This window comes from Onychomys torridus, chromosome X, assembly GCF_903995425.1.
Source record: "Onychomys torridus chromosome X, mOncTor1.1, whole genome shotgun sequence".
Taxonomy (NCBI): domain Eukaryota; kingdom Metazoa; phylum Chordata; class Mammalia; order Rodentia; family Cricetidae; genus Onychomys; species Onychomys torridus.
In genome coordinates, this window is record NC_050466.1 from 24,157,975 (window position 1) to 24,181,150 (window position 23,176).

At 35.2% G+C, this 23,176-nt stretch overlaps 1 protein-coding gene and 1 pseudogene across 1 annotated transcript in view; one reads left to right on the forward strand and one right to left on the reverse strand.

Moving 5' to 3' along the window:
- Nucleotides 1-23,176, reverse strand: part of Tenm1 (teneurin transmembrane protein 1) — an 811,545-nt gene that overhangs the window by 175,894 nt on the left and 612,475 nt on the right. The window contains exons 15-17 of the mRNA XM_036174144.1: nucleotides 6,539-6,724; nucleotides 4,346-4,369; nucleotides 2,341-2,487 (exon numbers count right to left, since the gene is read on the reverse strand). Coding sequence (XP_036030037.1) covers nucleotides 2,341-2,487; nucleotides 4,346-4,369; nucleotides 6,539-6,724 — 357 coding nt within the window. The remainder of the gene's footprint in view (nucleotides 1-2,340; nucleotides 2,488-4,345; nucleotides 4,370-6,538; nucleotides 6,725-23,176) is intronic.
- On the forward strand, nucleotides 13,893-14,296 carry LOC118573916 (annotated as a pseudogene).

Sequence of the window (23,176 nt, forward strand, 5' to 3'; positions counted from 1 at the left end):
TACAAATATACAAACAAAGATACTAATCATTTGTCATAGTCAGCTAAACAAACTCTGTCATTTTGAGAATCTGGAAAGCTGAGATCACCAAACAAAGGACCTTTAATGTATTCTTTGGGTTAGTATATAAATATTGAAGAAATGGAATTATAGGTTTAAAATCCTAGTCATGGGACTTTTAGTGTTGCTCAATGTATCTTTCTTTCTTAAAGTGGAGGCCAATCTATATTTGTCATCAATATTATCTTAGACTCACTAAAAGAAAAATGGTAATTGAAACTCTCATGGAGCTTCTAACCTGAGTCCCTAAAGAGACACTCATCAGCTATGCTTAGCTCTTATCAGGCTTTTGATTTTCAATTTGCATATAGATACACAGTTTGAACGAATGTTCAGAGGTCAACACACATTCAGTAAATTCTTCTATTTTTTTGTAACCACATATTCCATAGACATTGAGAATTGGTGATTCAATAATTCATTAATGTTTAATTGATCCATTCATTAAACATTTTTGGCTGCCTTCATGTGACCTTGAAGCCATAAAGATGCTTGATAATTAAATATTCCATTATTTTTATTACTTGATAAAGTCAGGAAACTTATTTTGGTCTGACTTTAATTGATCCAGAAATTATAAATGCATAGGTTATTAACATATTTTGTGAATATATCTCTTCAATCAACATATCAGATAGTAAATCTCTATCAAGTATACCAATGAGGTGCATCACCTGGCTTTACACTCAAAATCTCTTGGTTCCTTGCTATATAATCTTTATAAACTTATTTTATTTTTTGGTGCCTAGTTTGATAATTTGTAAATATCATCAATTGAGGTTCCTACACCCAACAGGTTACATTAGATACCACATATAAGATTCTTAGCATAGTTCCTGGTTCATAGTAAATTCTGTATACAAGTGATTTACTGTCCTTATCAAATATATTTGGCAAATAGCTATGGCACGTGTGTCAAACCTGACACATATCAAGTAAAACAGAAAGATATATAAATAAGTATGCAACTGTATGGTGTATACTATAAGCACCAGGGGAAATGGAGGAAGCAGAAGTCAGAGACTTCATGGAAGATGTGGGCAGAGAAATATGAGTGAAGAGAAGGCATCCCAGAAAAGATGCATATAATGAAAACAGGGAAAGTAAACATGAGTCTTAGAGGGCCAGAAACCTTGGCCAAGCAGATGAAAAAGAAAAACTTATTCTGCATCCCAAACGAGGTTTTCAATTTATATAGGTAGGAAATAGTATTTTTAGAAATAAAGTTGTACTCCCCCAATCTCTCCCCTCCCTCTCTCTGTTGTCCTCCATTATATTTCTTGTGGTTACTTTAACTATCTCATTTAAAACTTATAACCACATTCTATGCACTTAATTCTAATTTTCCCATCCATAACATATAAAGGAAGAAACTTCTTTTGCTTGTGTTTGTGTATATGATGTGCATGTGTACGTATACGTGTGTGTGTGTGTGTGTGTGTGTGTGTGTGTGTGTGTGTGTGTGTTTAAGCACATGTGTAGAGGACTGAAGATGACATTGTATGTCTGCCTTAATTACTCTTCACTTTATTTATTGAGGCAGAGTCTCTCAAACAATCCAGACTTGACCAATTTGGGTTAGATTAGCTAGGGAGATTGCTACAGGGATTCCTATCTTTGCCTAAACACGAACTGGTCACTTATGGGCTTAAGTTCATTATTTGGATAGAAATAATAAGAAATGTAATTGTCTCACAAATACAGAAAATAAGACCCACATTTAATAATCTACTTCTTTTTAACCCAAAGTATTGTAATTAGAAAAGCATTTTGTTAATTTCTTCTTTTCTTGCCTAGAAAGTATACAAAAGTTATGTCAAACTGAATTATCACAATGATCTTAAGTTGTCAGATGTTAATGTGACAAAATGAAATATGTTCTTTGTTCTTAATTACTTAATTATTTAGAGCCCCCTCTCGTGTCTCTTAGTAATACTTGATGACTTTCAGAGGACACATACAATTTCTAGTATATTTTTGTAATTAAGAACTGAACATGATGTTTTATTTATTAGTTTTGAGACACACTCTGTACCTATTTATGGTTTACAATTAAATGAGATATAATACATGCAAAACATTTGGAACATTGCCCAGCCGTAGTATTTTTCCATAAACAATATCTCTAAAGTATTATTGAAATTTAAAATAGTATAACTTCATATACCTCAATAATATTGATACTTAGGATTCTTAATTTTGTCCTTGGCCAGATTGGTCAACGCTGTGCTAGATGCAAGTCTGTTGCTTTCTTACATGAATGTTTTGTAAGTGACTCACCTCCATCATTGTCCAAGTTGTCTCCACAAAGCATTTCCATGACAATGTTGCAGCCTGTCCCACTCCAACCAACCTGACACACACAGTGCCAACCATTTTGATCCAGGGTACATCGTCCATTTCCAAAGCAGAGCCCTGGACAGCCATCTGAAAAGACAGCAGGGAGTAACAATCACAGAGATATCAGAATGGGATTGGCCAACAGTGATATATCTGCCCACAGGGAAGAATCTAATCATCTGGGCTCCGTTCAGATGAGGTGCTGAATAAATGCAAGAGGAGCTTGCTTACTTGCAACACCTTCCCAGGGAACTTGTTATCCCTGACTTTGCAGTGTTTTTCCTTAGAGAGCCAATTAAGTGTTATTAATGCTAACCCCAATTCCCAACCTCTGGTTCGGATAGGAGGAAAACTGTGGTGGGGACAAGAGATGTGTTTTTTGTTTCTTTTTGAAAAACGTATCTCCTCATCTCTATCAAAACTGGATAGATGATGCTGTATCTAGTTACGACCAGTAAGTTGTAGAAAGACAGCAGTTTCTATGAGGAGAAACTTTTTTCAACTACTTCTAGCCTGTGATGATTTCCCCCTGTGATCTAGTGCTTCAGGACATGGGTATGTTGGGTTGTAATTCAGATCACACCATGGTGTATTTGCTTATTCCTTAGAAATGTGCTGCACTTGTTTTGTGTCTATTCAGATTTTCAAGATTATTATTGATCTGAAGGCTAAGCACTGGGAATTTTACTTCTGCAGTATCTCTTGTAAAAGCCAGTATATTACTGTGTTTATAATAATAATATTAAGTACTCAGAAAATGTTTATGGGATTAAAATATGCTATACATACACTTTCATAATTATAGAGAATAACTGGAAAAATATAGTCAAGAGAAAGTATAGTATTTGAATATTTATTTAGTTAATTACTAAAGCACAAACACAAGCAATGATACTTCTTTTTTTTAGTACCTGATGAAAACTGTCTTACTCTTTCTATGAGTAGTTCAGAGGTAGGCTCTATTAAAAGGAAACTGTGCATGTTCTAAGTGATCAGTGGCAGATATATGGGCACAATAATAACAATAATAATAATGATATACATATCTTGAATATTTTCCCAATAGTCATACAAGACCACACCTGGCTTTTACTAGGGGTAGTCCAATCAACATTCTTTTTACTATATGTCTTCAAAAGGAAATTTCAGAAGGATAAATATAAACGTAGGTTTAAAAATATTATAGAAGTAACCCCATCTTCTTTTCAAATGGTTTTACAAGTAATTATCAATAGCCCAGAGGAAGAAAATAATACTTTAAAATAGCAGATTTCAGACAGAAAGAATGAAAAGTTTTATGAGTATCATATCTCCAAGTCATGACACAGAGTGAGTATACGTAGCCTTGAGAAAGGAATTTCTCTACTTCTTTTCTAATGGGTACTCAATGGAGAAAATAAAACTCAAGGTGATTTGGGACAGAAAAACACTACACATCTGACAGAAAATCCCTTGTTGTTTCTGTCAAAGGCAAATCCCTGGAGGGACAAAGGATAAGGCACTTGTAAGGGGAAAATTCTGCCCTTAGAAGGACAGAAGAATTTTATATGTGGACAGAGAAATATATTGTTTTGAAGAATACTTCACCTGTCTATCTCAACACACCTTATTTAATAATTGTCTGTAGACATGTGTGTGTATACGTGCAACCCTTCCCCACAATTTTTTTAACAAAAGAATGCATAAAAAGAGTCCTTAAAAATTGCCAGTTTATTCTATACTGTAGCAACAGTGACTTGGGTGTTAGAAAAACAAGTTATTGTCTAGTCTCATTAGTATAAACACAGCAGTATTACATTTAAATAAAGTTACCCAAAGTAAAAACCAGAGACAAACTAACCAAGCAACCAAATGAAACAAAGAAACAAAACCAAGACACCACCCTTGTTCTCCCACAGGCACATTTCTTTGAAAGCACATTTTTGCTATTAAGAAAAAGTCTTACCTCGAACAGCATCTAAGTAGTGAGCTAAAGGGTAGGGAAAAGAATGATTGAATGAATTTCTGGGAGACCAAAATGATACAACATATACTAATGTTTTACCATCTGTTGTCTGCCTTGTTGAAATGCCTACAGCTCAAAAATTGGTACCCTGCCCTGTGTATTTTGTGAATAATATTTTCTGTGGGAAAATTATTAATATCTTTTCTGCAAGAAACACTATTAGGCTTCCTTAAAAAGTGTCATATTTCACTAAAAGTATAAGAACTTCATTTCTCACATTTCAGTAATAACTTCTATGAAAGGGACTAACTTTATCTTCTTATTAGGAATGTCTTTAGAAGGGAGTTATGGAGCAACTACCTTTGGTAATTATCATAATATTTAGTCTCATGTGAAGGCAATAAACTTACTATAGTACAGACTGTAATTACTTAAGCTTCATAAGAATCACCCATCACCACCTTTTTAATGAATCTTAAATATTTCCACAGTCATAGAACAAGACTTACTGCACCTGTAGTAGAATAGAATGCAATTTATTTAAATCACATGTATGTATATATTACATATACATATATATTATGCATTGCTTTGACAGATCCAACCATTGCAACAAAATCATATCACCTAGAAGTGAAAGCCATAGTACAGTATACAAGGGGGAAAATGCTGACAATGAACTGCATATCAAAAACATTACTCAAGGCAGGCTAATGTTCAGGAGTTCATTAACACAAACATGAACAATATCTTTTTGTGTAATTTTATGTATATATTTGAACTGTCTTTTTTCTCTTAAGAGAGAAAAAACATGAAGTTTGGTGAGTAGGGAGATGGGAGGTTATTGAAGAGTTAGGAGAGGAGAAAGGATATGATAACATATATTATACAAATAATTTAAAAATAAAAAGAAATTACCCAAAACAAAGGATAACTGTAGCCTTTGGTTGGTGCACAGTTTTTTTTCTAGTCATGGAAATGCCAATGCAACACTGTGATCCATTTCCTTAGTAGAACAATGGGAATTGTACAATTGTACTTATTCCATTGTACATGTACAGTGGTTAGTTCTGAATGTAACTTCACACATCTTAGAATTATCTGGGAAGAGAGTCTCAATAATGTATTTTTTGGATCAGGTTGGTCTGTGGGAATGCCTATGGGAGATTATCTTGATGACATTAATTGAGATGGGAAGATTGACCTAATATGGGTGGTATCATTTCCTATGCAGGACCCTGAACTGTATAAGAAAGGAAAAAGTGAGCTGAGCACAAGCATGCATACATTCACTGTGCTCTGTTTCTGACTATGTATGTGATATGCCTAACTCCTAAAAGCTCCTGCTAATGTGAATTCCTTAATATGATAAATTGTAACCTGGAACTGTGAGCGAAAATACAAGTTGCTTTTCTCAAGGTATTTTATCACAGAAACCATAAATACTATTAAGGCAAAATATAAGAAACCTTTGTGGCAGATATGTACACAAATAGAATATTTTGATTAAAAAACTATTTTACATTAGAAATCTTAATTATTAGTAATATCTTTTATATTGTGAATATCACATGATATATTAATTATTACATAGGTATGCCCTGTCTACAGAGTGTTCTGTCTGGCTACAGCTTGAAAATTTGTAAATTTATGACAAGGCTGTGAGAAAGGGTCAATAATCAGCATAAACTCTGTACTACTGAACAAAGATAGACAACTGAATACAGATATTCTATTGATAATAGGTCAGGAGTGCCTTTTCATATACATTAAAGACAGCCTCTAATGATATCAAATGGGTTCTGATAAAGTAGTCACATTTAATGAAATTTGTCTGTAGGTGCTTTCAACAAAAATAACCTATACTTTTCAAAAGGGAAAATGGACAGTGAATGTTAATGTCAACAAAAGCACTTGTCTTATTAACTAATGACACTTTATTCCACTGTATCATCTTTCATTTGAGTAACTCAAAGTGGTTGAAAGCAGACAATATAAGGAACACTGAAGTAATCAGTACAATACTATTAAAGAAGAAACCTCCCAGTTCACACAAAAAAAATGTACCAAGTGTTTCTTTCTCCCCTTTTCTCCAACTTCAAATTCTATGACTATCATGGCAACTAACTCACTAGAATTCTCTTACTTGTTCAATTATCCAAACTTACTTAGTCAAAGTATACTGATACTTACCAATTGTGCAGTGGTCGCCCTCCCATCCAGGGCTACACTCACATTTTCCATCTTTGCACTGACCATGCTCAGCACAGTGAGAGTGACAGGAACGTTCTTCACATGTTGGTCCTACCCAGCCTTCTTCACATTGGCATATTCCCCTTGAGCAGACACCATGGCTACCACATTCCATGGTACAGAGCTCTGTGGAAATTCAAAGAAGGCATGTTAACACATTTAGTTAAAGTGAACAACCATTCATTTCTAAAGTTATCAGAATGAACAACACATCACAAGCTACACTGATAACAAAATATCACTTACATTTCTTGTATCTGAGTAAACATACAAGGGACTTTCCAAAGAAGGAGAAGTCTATAAAATTATGATGTCATCAAGACTTAGAAAGGAAGTGTATGTCCAACAAATATCTGAGAGGATTCCTTCAAAGTTCATTAGATAATATTGAGTTATTTTATGATACTATATGCATTCACAGTGGATGATGACACAGTAAAATAGTATTCTCAGCTTACTCAGGAAGACAACATTGAAAAAAACTAACATAATAAAATTTATAATACACAAAATGCAAAGCTCCCAATGACATCAATCAGCTGGTTTCTCTGATCACACAATCAATATTTGTATTTATTTTAAGCATATGAAATGACTCCTGGTTGATTAAAGTACACAGCCTTCTTTTCCTGAAATGCTATTCAGTGTTTAGCCAATATAATGACAGTGTGTGCTGTCTTTGCTGAAGTTGTCTGCTTTGTCTCCTTGACTTTTTGATGAGAAATGTTGAATATTAATAAAATCCTGACAGTAGATAAACCAAAATAAGTGCTTGGCAAGCTTCTTTCTTATCTAATTCTTCTACTAGAGGAAAAGGGACAAAAGCTTATTGAAGGAATCCAATATGTTTGGGTTTTAATGGTCATATGTCCTTGAAAGGAAAAAAGGGTATTCTGGAAGTTGAGTTGTCATTTTTATAGCCTAAAATTTAAAATTAATTTTGATATTAAGAATTATTCAGTTCCAATAATATTAATAAATTCGATAGATATCATGATAATTTTCAGGATGGGATGATATCTTTATGATAAAGCAATACCTGTAGAGATTTTTAATCCTCAATTGATTTGTTCACTAATTTATTATTATGTTTTGTATATGTAGTATGTGTGTTCACATGTGTGTGGCTGCATATATGCAGGTTTCCATGCACATGTGTGTATCTATGTGTGGAGGTCAGAGTTTGATATTACATAACGTTGTTGATGGCTTGCTACTTTCTTCACTTTTGCTGAACCCCCAGCTCACCATTTTGGCTAATGTAGTGATCCACCTTGCCCCAAGGATCCCCTGCTTCTGCTTCCTGAGTTCTGTGGTTACAGGTGGACTAGCACACCTACCGTGCTTTGTTATGTGGTGTTGAAGATAGAAACTCTAGTCCCCAGTCTTGCAGAACATGTAGTTTATACACTGCGCTATCTTTCAAGCCTCTGATTATTTTTTTTGCATGCTTGGGATTGATGGAAAGTAGGGGGTTTGAAATATGAAATAAGAATGTCTGAGCCAGGTGATGGTGGCACATGCCTTTAATCCCAGCACTTGGAAGGCAGAGCCCAGCGGATCTCTGTGAGTTCAAGGCCAGCCTCGTCTACAGAGTGAGATCCAGGATAGGCTCCAAAGCAACAGACAGAGAAAGTCAGTCTGGAGAAAAAAACCAAAAAAAAAAAAATGTCTGATATCTCTGGTTAATATCTTTGAACAATTTGTTAAATTTGTTAATAACAATTTGTTATTCCAGAAGGAATAACATGTACATCTCTAGTGGCTGGTGGACTGATTGGAGATATATTTTAAAGATATAATCAATGGGAGTTTCTCAAGTTTTAATATGCAGGATAAAAGAAAGTTTAAGTTAATAAAAATAGCAATAAATAAATTGATAATGCTGCTATGTATGAAATGAAAAATGTTTGGGAACTCACAAATAGAACACAAAACATATTAGCTTTATGATATGTATACTGAGTTATGTGAAAATATCAGTTAATTACTAGAATATATGTGTTTGACAGGCTAGGTCTGGAGATATAAATTTGGCAATCTTTAGTATATAGGTAATGGAAATAGTTGGAACACTGAAAGAGATATATGATAGCAGAACCTCTGAAATGTACTCTGAAACTAAGTAGGCTGTTATGGAATTGACACAATTGTTATTTGCTAATAAAAATAACGTACAAAAATATCATGAAGAAAAGGAAGCACTATTGAAGGATACTGAAAAAAAATGCAATGTGATTTAGGAAGAACTCCAATGGGACTGTGGTTTAACTTTTGTCAGACACAGTATGAGAAGTGCCCATGAGTCTAGAAAGAGTTGTCCTGATAAAGTAGTAGCTGTAGGACTAAGTAAAAGTACCACAAGGGCATTTGTTAAACTATGTTCATACCAGCATTGTTTGTTATAGCCAGAACCTGGAAACAACCTAGATGCCCTTCAACTGAAGAATGGATAAAGAAAATATGCACATATACACAATGGAGTACTACTCAGCAGAGAGAAACAATGACATCATGAGTTTTGCAGGCAAATGGAAAAACAATATCTTATTTGCCTAGATCAATAAAGTTGATAATTTCTTTGTGGTGAGTGGTCAATCAAGCCCCAAATACAGAGGGAGGAGTCTATTAACTAATATTGGGATTGTAAAGTAGGAAATTAGTACAAATGTGTTGGCTTTTTGTCATTGCATTTGAACATGTTATGAAATAGGCAATAACTATAAAACCACAACATGTATTTATAACAACACAAATTAAAAGAAACTGGATAGCGTATAAAGAGTTCTATCCCACAGCATATAATATTCTCATAAGGAAAACTCTAGTCTCAGATGGCTATACTTGTAAATATATCAAAGTTTGAAGGATGAAAAGATTAATAAACCTGGGTTGGGGATTTAGCTCAATGGTAGAGTGCTTGCCTAGCAAGTGCAAGGCCGTGGGTTCGAGCCTCAGCTCCAAAAAAAATTAATAATCCTGAATCAAATTTCCCAAAGAATAGAAGAAGAGGAGATTATTTAAAATGTGTCCTATGAAGTCACTATAAACTACATGTAAAATTCTAGCAAAGTTAATATATAGAAAATGTAGAATAACATGACATACTTCAGAAGACAGTATGGGAAAAGAAAAATTCACATGAAATGAAATGAATGAAATGCATGAAAATGTAATTACCACTTATCAAAACTAATGTAATGTAATTAAATCTAAAACATCTCACAAAATATGTTTGAGCCCTCTATTGAAACCAAAAAATGTTTGAAGTGAAATGAGATATGACATGAATAAAGGGAAAGCTATATGTTGTTCATGGACCAGAAAACCCAATTTTTTTTTCTGAACAGCTTTCATTTCACAGTGAAATGAATGAGTACCTTAGTATCTTTGTCTATGTGTACATTGTGTAAGTGTTTACATGTTTGTGAGAACACTGAGGAAAGAAAGAAGTTGAACAAGTTAAAATGATGCAGTGCAGTTGACAGCAGGACCAAGTATCAAAATACTACTTACTACTTATTATTACCAGGCTATACACACCCTAATCCACACAGAAAGAACACGTGACTATGGTGAGGGTGATCCTACGGACATGCAGAGGGAGTATGATGTTAAACTGAATATTCATCACAAAATCTACATTATCATGTACATTAAATTAATTTCAAATCATATGTGGAATGCTGCTGGAACACAACATTAGGAAATCATTTCAAGATTTTATGGTAGAAAATAATTTTTAAAGGAATCATCAAAATACAACTTTGAGAGTAAATTCCACTAATTTTGTGTCCATCAAAATTAATAGTTACCTACCAAAAGACAGAGAAAAGATATTCAAGTGGGTAGAATATATTACTGAAAAAGATCATGTATTTAGAATAATTTAAGAACTTCAAATTAATAATAAAAAGACCAGAAGTATGGGCATTATATAAAAGCATAACTAGATGGCCAAATTCAAATATTATCATATATCAGGGACATAAACATGAAAATAAAGAGGAAATACCTTTAGAAAAACATAATAACAGTTAAAAGTAAAATGAACAACACAAATAGTAATGTGTTACAGATAACTTGAGTGAAAAGAAAGTCCATGCACCACAGAAGGCTCTGTAGATTGGTGTGATCACTTTGGAAACATATTTGAAATTATCCACCAAAGCTGAATATATGTATATTCTGTTATGTCACAGTCATACCATTTAGGATTTTCTTGGCAGGCTGAAAACAAACACATGCTTTTCAAAAGGTATGTATAAAAGTGTTCACAGAAGAATTACTGGTGCTAGACAAAATGTGGACACATTTCAAACACTCATCAGCAATAGAATGAATAATTAGTTGTAGCAATTGTGTGAAGAAATGATAAACTGTAAGAAAATAATTAATAGCAAAATGCCACGATATGGATAAATCTGCAAAAGCAATGTTGAATGAAAGAAATTTTTAAAAACCATATATATTGTAAGACTTCATTAAGATTTTATCAAAAGCAGGCAAGTAATAGAAGTTGGGATTGTTGAATTTTGTGGCTCATTAAGTCTAGTGAGGCTGAGATAAGAGGAATGTCGCTTGAGCTATTCTGCGACACTGAAAAAAAAAAGAAAAAAGAAAAGAAAAGGAAGAAGAGCACCTATGTTCTTACCTAGGCAAAGAGAGAAAGATGGTGGAAACTGGGAATGGGTAGTTAAAGAAGAGCACTCAAGTTCTAGTCTGTATTTTTGACTTGCATGGGAATTACAAGACATTTTATAGTCTGATAAATCATAGAACTGTATGTTATGAGTTTTGTATACTTTTGTCTGGGTGGCACATTTTAATATGTTTAAAATTAAATGTAGCCACTAAAAACAGCAAGAGAACATTTCTTTCTAACTGGTAGAGTGGGGGAAAAAAAGAACACATTCAAAGTAAAGACAGAAAGGAGAAAAGTCAAAGAGAAAATTATAAATTAGAGAAACAAAAGATTATAGGATGTAAATCCAAACACATCAGTAATCCTAGTACATGAAAAATGAATTGAACTTGAATTTGAACAAGAGTTTCTGTAACTGAATGAAGAAGAAAATCTAGTATTTTCTTTCAGTCAAGAATAGATTGCTAAAACATACTAATAAAGAGAAGTCATAAATAAAAGGAAGAAGCATAATAGACAGCAACCAAGAAAAAACTGATGTATAATTTTATCAGATGATGTAGACTTCAAAGCATAAACCATTATCATGAATAAATCCAGTTACTATCTAATGACAAAAGTAAAATTCACCAGGAAGGTATAGCAATCCAGACTCTGAAAATACAGATTCAAAATACGTAAGATAAACTATGTAAAGCTTTTTGGTTTGTTTGTTTGTTTTTCAAGGCAGGGTTTCTCTGTGTAGCTTTGCGCCTTTCCTGGATCTTGCTCTGTAGACCAGGCGGGCCTTGAACTCACAAAAATCTGCCTGGCTCTGCCTCCTGAGTGCTGGGATTAAAGCTGTGTGCCACCACTGCCCGACCATAACTATGTAAAGCTTCATAGAGTTGGAGCAAGGAAAATAGATAATTTTGAAATCAGTCACGAGAAATTGAAAATTGGTGAGGATGTAGAAAATTTGAATAGACCAACAAATGTCTTTAAAATACCAGACATAAATGGAACTATGTACTATACAATATGTATTGTTTTAAGCACATGAAGAAGAATCCTATAAAGGCTGCAAAAACATTTGTCCACAAAGCTGTCTCATGTGCTATTTCAGCAGAATGCAAGAAATTTAGAAATATATAACAAAAAGGTATTACAAAACTAACATTTCAGAAAAGATTTCCTTAAACACTTTAAAATAAGTCAGGGGTTGTATCCAGAATTTGCATTGGAAATTAGAAGTAATAAAATGAAAATCATATTTTTTAAAACCTTATGAAGATAGAAAGCAAGCTGTAATTGAGCTAAAAACTTCTTCCCACGTGACTAGCTTTCCTTTGCAAGCTTCTGGGGTAAAAAGACATCAATGTACTTACCTAGCTATGAAACTTAAGAGTTTACATGGTGGTGGTGGTGGTGCACACCTTTAATCCTAGCACTCAGGAGGCAGAGGCATGTGGATCTCGGTGAGTTTAAAGGCCAGCATGCTCTACAGAGCAAATTCCAGGACAGGTTCCAAAAAAACTCTATCTCAAAAAACCAACTCCCATCCCCCCCAAAAAAAGGTCTAATACCAGTCCACATGTCAAGATTTGCCCACTGGTGATGCAGTGCCACAGTTATTATGGTGGAAACAAAACACTCTCTGATTGGATTTTAAACCTGCTCTGCAAGAGGAAATTCCTTCTGTGTACTGTAAATTCAGTCAAAAGCTCATGGCTGACGAGGCTTTAGACACTAGTTTGGATTGTACTGTATTTATTTAGGTAAAGACATGGTACCACAACACCCTTTTAAATATTTATAATTATACCCATAAACAAATGCTCCATAAACTTTAATCAGAGAGCCTTCTCTTTGCAATAAACTGCAGCAACTACTAAGAATCATGGCTATTCAAGCTGTTGCAAATGAGTGACAGTGAAGTGCTCATTCCAAGACAGGGCACTCATGTCACCCTCTCTACACTCAGGCAATATTTTAGGAAATGGGGCAGAAGGAATGTAAGTTGGGAGACAGAGGGAAAGTGTTCAAAATGCTATCTTCTGGATATAACATAACCATTGCATCATTATCTCACAGCAGCTGAAGTTGACTGGACTAGGCCTGCACAAGACTGGGTATGTCATTAGTCAATCATGATTTGGGGAGGGACTTATGAAACCACACCCCATCTTACTGATTGATTGACTACTGGTGGATTCTGAGGGAGATGCAGTCATTGTCTTCACTTGTGTATCTTGTAGGTGAGCCTACTAATTCCACACCTAGTCACACAATCTTGCTTAAAACCAGTGAGTCAAAATACAAGATAAAAAATAGATGTTTGAAAGGGATTTGTAAGGAATGAGAAGTTGTCAGGGGTAGGAGAGAGCTAGGAAAATGTGGGAAGTAACAAGAATTGATGATGTACATATATGAAATTATCAAAAAAGAAAATAAAAGTTAGAGTGAAAGCAAAAAAAAACCCTTGTAAAATGCAAATTAGGAACTTTGAGAAAATTTATAGATTCAATACATTTAGTATAAAAGAAGACCAATTAAAATATAGTATACAAAAGTGCTTGTCTCAAGAATAGAAAGCAGATAACTTTGTGTGTTCATTTCCACCTCCGTTACTGCTTTCCATCATCCTTCCACGTCTTTACCACAGTGTTCATGAATGTCCTGGCATATGCTGTCAAGAGCGTTGACAGTGCTGAGAAGAGAGGCAAACACCAGGTTCCCATCAGGGCATGCTCCAAAGTCATTATGGGTTCCTAATTGTGATGATAAAGTGTGGTTACACTGGAGACTGTGAAAGCATTTTTGACTATAGAGTTGAGAAAATTCTTGTGAACCTTACAGGCAGGTCAAACAGATGTGGAACGATTAGCTTTATATTCTGTGTGAAGCACAAAGACCTAGAAAAATGGCAGAATAATCTGCTCCTAACTTGTTAGCTTGGTTTCATTGTACTGACAACCTGAGTTTGTATCATGGACCACAAAAAAGCCATATGAAAGCACACAGGGGGAAAAATTCTGGGATTCTTTTTCTATAAATGTAAAACACATAAATAGAGAGCCTTAGTGGGCGTGGGAAATAGAGAAAGCAGGGAATACACTTGAACCTAGTGACACAGGAAAATAATTTCTGAATAGGGCCCGGATAGTGTAAGCGTTAAAACTAACAATGGATAAATGAGACCTCCAGAAACCCCCCCCCCCCCCCCAAAAAAAGTTTCTGTACAGCAAAGAACACCACCACTTGAGTGTAGAGGCAATCCATAGTACAGGAAAAATGTCTTTACATATGACAGAGGGTTAGGGTCCAGAATATATAAAAGAACTAAAAAACAAGAAAACAAATAACCCAACTAAAATTGGGCTGTGTAACTAAACAAAATTCTCACAAGAAGAAATGCAAATAGCTGAGAAACAATTTTTTTTTAAAGTTCAACCTCCTTAGTAATCAGGGAAGCACAAATTATAACTACTTTGAGATTTCATCTTACCCCAGTTAGAATGGCCGAGATTAATACAACAAATCATCAAAGATGCTAGCAAGGAAGCAGGGAAGAGGGAGCATTTATTCATTACTGGTGGGAGTACAGCCACTATAGAAATCAGTGTGGAGGTTTGAATTTGAAGAAATATGGGAGGATTTGAGGGGAGGAAATGGAAGGGAAAAATGTTGTATTTATATTTTAATCTCAAAAATAAGACAAAGAAGCTGAAAATAGATATCCCACATGACCCATCTTAGGCATATGCTCAAAGGACTCTAAATATTACTGTGAAGATCCTTGCTCATCCAGGTTTGTTGTTGTATTTTTAATAGCCAGAAATTTGAAACAGCTTAGATGTCCATAAACTGATGAATAGAGAATACGTCATACATTTATAGAATGACATATTAATCAATTGTTAAGATAAATGATATTATGAAATGTGCATGGAAATGGGTATATCTAGAAACAATAATCCTGATTGAGATAACTCAGACTCAGAAAGACAAACATCATATATTTCTTCTTTCTTGTGAATTTTAGCTTTAAATCCTCAGATGTGTTTCATTTGGAATACCCATAGAGGTCAGAAAATTACTAAGGGGCTACAGGGAATGGCTTCCAAGAGAGTGGAGAGGGATTGCACTAATATAAAGGGTGAGAAGGGAATAATTGATAGAGTTAAATTGGGGTTGGAGAAGGAAGATCAGGCTGGAGGAAGGAATATAGGGTGGAATAAATAACATTAAAGACCTTGTGAAAAGGTCACATGGAAACCTACCACTGTAGATGTTTCCTAACACACACACACACACACACACACACACACACACACACACACACACTCAAAGTTAAGATGGAGTGACTCTATAACAGGGCACTAATATCCCTACTAGATACCAAAGACTAACAAATAAAAAGCCCATTTTCAGAAATGGGCAACTTTTCCTGAAGTTGTTGGCCAGTGAGATCCCACAGACCCCTAAGCATTACAGGATGTTGCAAACTCTTGATTACTCTCTAGAGCTTGACAGTATGACCCTATTGTTGAAGACACATATAAACCTGAGTCACAGAAAATGAAAAAATCAATCTGATCTAGAAGCTTCATATCTACTGGCTAGCTTTCATAGTGGAAGGTAGTAAGTAATCTGCTGGATTTGAAAAGTGATAATGAACCTTCCAGTATTGTACTAGAGATCTTAACTAGCACAATAAAATAATCAAAAGTGTGAAAGAAGTAATGGTTGCAAGGGGAGATAGTGCTAAATATAAATGAAAACTATGAAAGATAGAAGACAATATAAGAGATTCTAGATGTGAAGTCAAACAAAAATTCCTCATGTCTATATATCAGAGATAGCTAATAAAGATGCAATTTGTAAAAAAAAAAGCCCATTCACAATAATAACAAATATACAAATATCATTACTTTACATAACATTTTTGATGATAAACTGTAAGTACCCAATGAACCAATTGAGAAATATATGTTCTATGTTCATAAGTTTAAAGTCTCACTACCTTTAGGGTATCAACATTTGTCTGTTTAGTTGTATAAATCCATATAATTCTTGTCAACATGCCAACATTTTTGTAGCATGTGAAAATCTGATCTTAAAATCCAGAAAGAATTCTGGGCATGGTGACTAAGGCCTGTAATTCTAACACTAAGGTACAAAGGTGGCTGTGGGAGATTCAAACTTCCAAAGCTACTCTGGATGGTGTACAGAGTTTTAGGCCAGAATGTGATACATGAAACCCTGTCTCAAAACACCAACTCCCTTAAAAAAAAAAAAAAAACAACCTTGTCATCCTCATGGAAAAGGAATAACCAAGAATAAACCAAATCATTTTACAGTGTGTTAGTAGGTGAGTTTAGGGCCCAACTTAAATTTTCATCAGTAGGAAAATGGATAACACATTTTAGCACAAAACTATACAAGTTAACTTGAATAATGTAGAGATACATGACTCAATATGGGGAAGCCTTCAAATCCTGATGGAAGAAGGTAGAACTCAAACACAAGATAATACAAAAATAATCTATACATATTTGCAAAGGCTAGACCTCTGTAAAAAGTGGCTAAGTTTAACATAGTGGTTTCCTTTTATACATAGATTACATTTTTAATTTATTAATTAAAGTTTTTCATTCATTTTGCATCCTGACCACAGTTTCCCCTACCTTCTTTACTCTTGCTCCATCCCACATCCACCTCTCCTCTACCCACTCCTCCCATAGGCAACAAGAAAGCATGGCACATCAAGTTGAGGCAGAACCAAGCTCCTCCCCTGCATCAAGGCCTGGCTAGGCAACCTAGCATGGTGAATAGGTTCCCAAAAGCCAGCTCATGTGCCAGGGATAGGTTCTAATCCCACTGCTACAAGCCCCACAAACAGACCAAGCTACACAACTGTCACACACATGCAGAGGGCCTAGGTCAGTCTCATGCAGGTTCCTTAGCTGTTGGTCCAGAGTGCATTAGCTACCAGAAGCCCAGGTTAGTTGTTTCTCTGGGTTCCCTTGTGATGACCTTGACCCCCTGGCTGTACAATCCTTCCTCCCTCTCTTCAACAGGACTCCTGGAGCTCAGCCCAGTGCTTAGCTGTAAATCTCTGCATCTGCTTACACCAGTTACTGGATGAAGGGCCTCTGATGACAATTAGGGTAGTCACCAATCTGATTTACTGGAGATGGCCAGTTCAGGTACCCTCTCCACTATTGGTAGGAGTCTTAGCTGGAATCATCCAAATAAAAAATGGAGGACAGATCTAAACAGAGAATTTTCAACAGAAGAATTTCAAATGGCTGAGAGAAACTTAAAGAATTGTTCAACATCCTTAGCCACCAGGGAAATTCAAATCAAAACTACTCTGAGACATCATCTATACCTGTAAAAATGGCTAAGATAAAAACATTAATGACAGCTTATGTCGGAAAGGATGTGGAGCAAGGGGAACACTCCTCCACTGCTAGTGGGAGTGAAAACTTGTACAGCCACTTTGGAAATTGATATGGTGGTTTCTCAGGAAATTGGGAAATATAGTGGTTTCCGATGTAGGGAAAGTTAGTAGAGGGGGTCATGCGCTAACTACTCTGAACATTTTACATTCTATACATGTACCAAATTACTTCAAAGTGCTCCATAATATGCTAGTAAAAATAATGATTGAACACTTTATTGAAAAAATTATACATAGAGACACTCTCTTATATTACTTATTAAAACAGTGTAATAGCTGTTTTATGCAATTTCACATACCCTAAATATTTAATAATGATTTTCAAACAAAAAATGGAAAAATGTCTTCGGGAACTGTTCTCTTGAATTAAAGAAGCAAAACCATGTCTCATTTTCTTGTGCAGTCCTTAACACTCAGCACTTGCCAGACAGAAGCCACAACTACCCGTCTGATTTACAGTTTCAGTACCACAAGTATCCAAGTGGGAAGCAATATCCTCACGAGTAAGGGAATCATCTAAGAAATAAATTACTACAAATGGAGCAGCAGATCTTAAACAATAAACATTCCTCATTTTGAAGTGCATCAATGTTTCTGCAGTTGTATCCAGTTTAAATGGGGTTTCTGGATGGATTCTGAGATGTTCTTCAATCCCCATCTACTTATAATCAGTGCGAGGGTTGGGGGGAAAACAAACACAAAATAGATTCTGGAAATTGTGTAACTTATAAACATGATAAAAATGATATCTGATCTAATATATTTGTTGCACAAAGACTTCTATTCCATGAGCAATATTTTCATCTGGTTGAAAATATATTAACATTATAGGCTGCAAAAGATGACAAAGGGATGCTAAAATACAAACATGCTTCTGTGCAAATGTATTGGAAAACAACATGAAAAATATAGGCAGACACTTTAAAATTCTATTGAGACATTTCATTTTTAATAAGTTTCTTTATGCATGTCAGCAATGAACACCATTTGGATAAATTGGACTAGGGTACAGCCGGAACACATCTTTGTTACATGCTGACAAAGAAAACTTGATTAAATAGTAAATCCTTCAGAGCAGCCCTCCAAACAGTTTCTCAAATTTACTTTTTAGATAGAAGTTCCCAGTAAACTAAACTCTCTTATTCTTGCCACCTCAACTGTGCCTTGTGTTGTGTAATCATACTATCAGGCACCCCCAAAATATTAAATCTTGTTATCTTGTCCATAACATACATTTATGTAAAAAAATGAATGCTACACCATAGCATCCTAAATAAGAATATTTCTGATATAAAGATTTTTAAACATTAATAAATTGCCCAGTATCTAGTAGAATCTGTTAAAGATCTAAGGGTATGAAGCTGGAAGTGGAAAAAAAGAAATGAGGAACTAAAAATGGGAATGAACAAACCTGAATAGATAATTACTCTCTGTTCAACTTTACTACAACTTTTTATTACCGAAGCTGTGAGAATTTTCTCAGTGACTTATGTCAATGATGCAGGAAACTGTAGGTGAAAACATTTGGCAAGCAAAGATGGACTACACAAAGTTTTTTCTTAACAATATGTATTGTTTTGCTTGATTAATTGATTCTGGTGAAGAATTTGGTCTATATATTGTACACAAAAAATACCCTTTACTGGCTCTTAAGCTACTTGGGTTGCCATTGGACCTACTGGTAAATGAATCAAGCAAGTGCACTACCATGCAGGCCCAAAGCAGTGAGGACAATCAATTACAGATGGAAACTCCCAAAACTGTGAGGCAAAATAGGCCTTTTCATTTTTACCAGTTGACTGTTTGTGGTATTTCTTACATGTGGAAAGCTGACTAACACACTGGACTTGGAGCATAAAAGCACATCTTATTTTAACACAGAAAATCTAGGATACACAAATAATACTTGTCCCTCTGTCTCCACATTACAATTGCACATCAATAAGGTTTGTTAGTCTTAATTTCATTTTACATCAGTACAATCTGACTGAAGAGGCTAGAAAACATGATCTAGCTCTGTACAATGACAACATTACAATTACAACAATTTAAAAGTATTTTTAAGAGTTATAATGACAGGTTGGGATTTAATTTCAGTACTTGGGAAGCAGACGCAGGTGGATCTCTGTGAGTTTGGATCAAACTTGGTCTCCATAGCAAGTTCCATGTCAGCCAGGGCTACATAGAGAGGCTTTGCCTCAAACAACAACAATTCTAATGATGTTTGGCTTAAAGTTTCATAGATCTTGTTTATTACAGATAGCCTTGGATTTCTCTTATAAGGTGGTTAACTGTTCTTTGGTAGAAAATTTGATGACAGAAAAATGCAAGCCTAATTTGAAACACTGAAGTCAGTAATAAAATGGTCCATTGAATTGTCATTCTATGGGAAATTTCCTTTGGAGTGATTCCTGATTCTGTGATTTTTAAGTAAAATATTCTGTATCTCTAGTAAAAAAAAAAAAAGGATAAAAACTTCTGGACTCTAATACTGGTCAGAGAATGGTAGCCAGCTCATATCTCTGGCCCTGGGAGGAGACAGGACCACCTCAACTGTATGGAGGGTCATTAATTGATTACTATCTAAACCTAGATTTAGTGTAGGCTTTTTTAAAACAAAAATATTTATTTTAGATCACAATATTTTTTATATCCTTTCTTCCTTCTCTTTCTTCTCTTCAAACCCTCCCATGTACCCCTGATGCTCTCTTTCAAATTTACGGCCCGTTTTTCTTTAGTTGTTCACACACACACACACACACACACACACACACACACACACACCTACTTGGTCTGTATAATGTTGTCAGTTTGTGTTTTCAGGGCTGTTTGATTCACTCTTCTGTAACAAGAAATTCCAGTGGGCCTATCAATTACCTGAGTAGGAAGAAGCCACCAAGGAGAAGCTGACTGTTGTAGAAGTCTTCGAAATAAATTGTATCTTGTTTTTCCTATTTTGGTATTGTCTCTTGGAGGCCTATTCTTTTTTTAAAAGGAAATGGAGTAGGAGTGGATTTGAGAGAGAGGAGGGGTGCAGGAGTGGGGGAGCTGGGAGGAGTGGAGGGAGGAGAAACTGTAGTTGAGGTGTATTTTATGAGAGAAGAATCCATTTTTAATTAAATAATAAAGAAATAAAATGTGCCATCTTAAGTCATCTGATTCCTAGATAGCATTAGAAAGTATGACTATTGTGTTAGCCTCCCCTGGTATAAATGGCATGATTCATAGTCAATAACACTTATTCTGATAGAGATACCAGATGCATCCTTGTATTCATGTCCTGGGACCCACTTTATGACATATTCATGGTAGTATCTTGACATGTTCTGACACAAATAGCATTGCTAACCATCAGTAACCTTTTTATGGACAGCTTGGTCAGTAGGTAGTAATAGCCTTTGATAAAGACAACATGTGGTTTTCTTGTATGCTACCAGTAGTAAGAAGAAAATATAACTGAGAAAGACTAGCCCAAAAAGTCATAGGTGAAAAGAAATATAGTTAACTTGAAGATATAATAAGAAAATAGAAAGAAAACTTGTCTTCTCAATGAGGAATTTTGTGTGTGTGTGTGTGTGTGTGTGTGTGTGTGTGTGTGTGTGTGTGTGTGTTTTGCTGGTGATTGAATATAGAATCTTATACATTATAGTCAAACGCTACCACTGAGCTATATTTCTAGCCTTGAGATACGTTATCAACTTCCAAAGCCATTCTCTCAGTGCTTATAAACTGTTGAGCATGTCAGCTTTCTGAGTTCTAACTCAGAAGGCAAAATGTTTGCTTCCTCCCTATTCCATCTCCTTTATCCAGATAAGTGCCAAAAACCTAAGCCTGCATACCATGACATTTTGGCCACCATTACTCTGAAGATACAAGGCCTCCACCCCACATATCTCCTCTGGAAGTGACTAATAAACTCTTATTGTTGGGCCTGCCTATTTTCTTGTTGTCTAATTCTGAAAACATAAATTTCTCTTTTCACTTTTTATCTGCCTCTTCCTAGCAGCTGCAAGATTTTCAGATTGTGTTCTCTGGTGTTGGCTGGTTTCTGCTTCTTCCAGGCTGCTGGGCATGTTTGAGTCTTTAAAGACTGATTTGTCAGAGACTGATTATCTTCAGTTTTTATTGATTATATACTCTTGTGAAGGGAGATGTCCTAGAGAATCATGTCAGTTTCTGGGTCTTCCTGAAGCTATTAAATGAGCTTCCCTATAGCATGGAGTATTTCAGTCTGGTAGGAAAACTGTTACACAACAGTCATCACCTCAGATTTTTGAATAGAGTTATTTAAATTCAGTTATGATTTATCTTGTATCACTGAACCATTCCAGTGTCGTATATATTACCTCTATGTTACTTTCAGTTGACAACTTGTTTTCTCCTTCATTGATAAAGCATACCTTTGGCTACACATTGCTATAAAAATACTTCATAGTCTCCTAAAGCATACTATAGTCAAAACTCTCATATCTTGGAACTTTAATCACTTCTGATGCAACTTCTAATTATTAGCTTTCTAACTTTGGCTTTCATTATTGCCATATTTGTATTCTTCGTATAGACAGTTTGACTACCTGTCTTATATAGGAATCATCTTCCTTTATATGCATGCAAGGCGCCTCCCTCTTTCCCCTTCCATTTCCAATGCCTTTCCTGCAGTCTTTTTCTGTTTGTCTAAATGGTACTTCAGCTCTCAGCCTGAGAAGTCCATGGACTATGATACTGTAAGGAAGGAATTGCACTTCCTCTTCTTTAGTCTTCTCTTCATATATACACCTATCATAACTGTCATACAGTCTTTCACTATAGTGTTCTATAAATATGAATTACATACCTTGAGAAAGGAAATAGTTGCACATTTTTTCCTCTTCACACATTTCTTCTACATGATAAACAGTCAATAAATATTTGTAAAATTATTTTGTTAATACATTTAACAAACTTTTATTGAGTAATCCATGTATTCTACTCCCTTTCTTGCATTCAGGCTTCCAATTTCCTCAGGGAAAATAATATTTAATATATGTTGACTATATAAATTATTGATAAACATAAAAATGCCTGAAAATTTCAAAGTTAGCATTTAGAAAATTTTGACATCATTAAAGGAAATCAAGAGGTCTAGGAGATTCAGTGGTTGACATTTGGGCTAATATTCTGTTATTCTAGTGAGAAAGCTTCTTTCTAGTTCCTATCATAGATACAAAAATAAGGCAGGAGGGTGTAGTGGATAGCCATGCCAGCATTGGCCTGGAAGTTCCAACCCCCATTGAGGCTACAGTAATGATCACGCCCACAAGGCGGGGCAAGAGGTAGACCGAGCAGAGTTCTCCAGAGAACACCACCAGACTGCACTATACCTTTGCCAGACCCTGCAACCTACCCCTTCATTTGTAAGTTACACCACAAAATAAACCTCCCTTTTAACTATGTGGAGTGGCCTTAATAATTTCACCAGTATCTGGCACCCAACGTGGGGCATGAA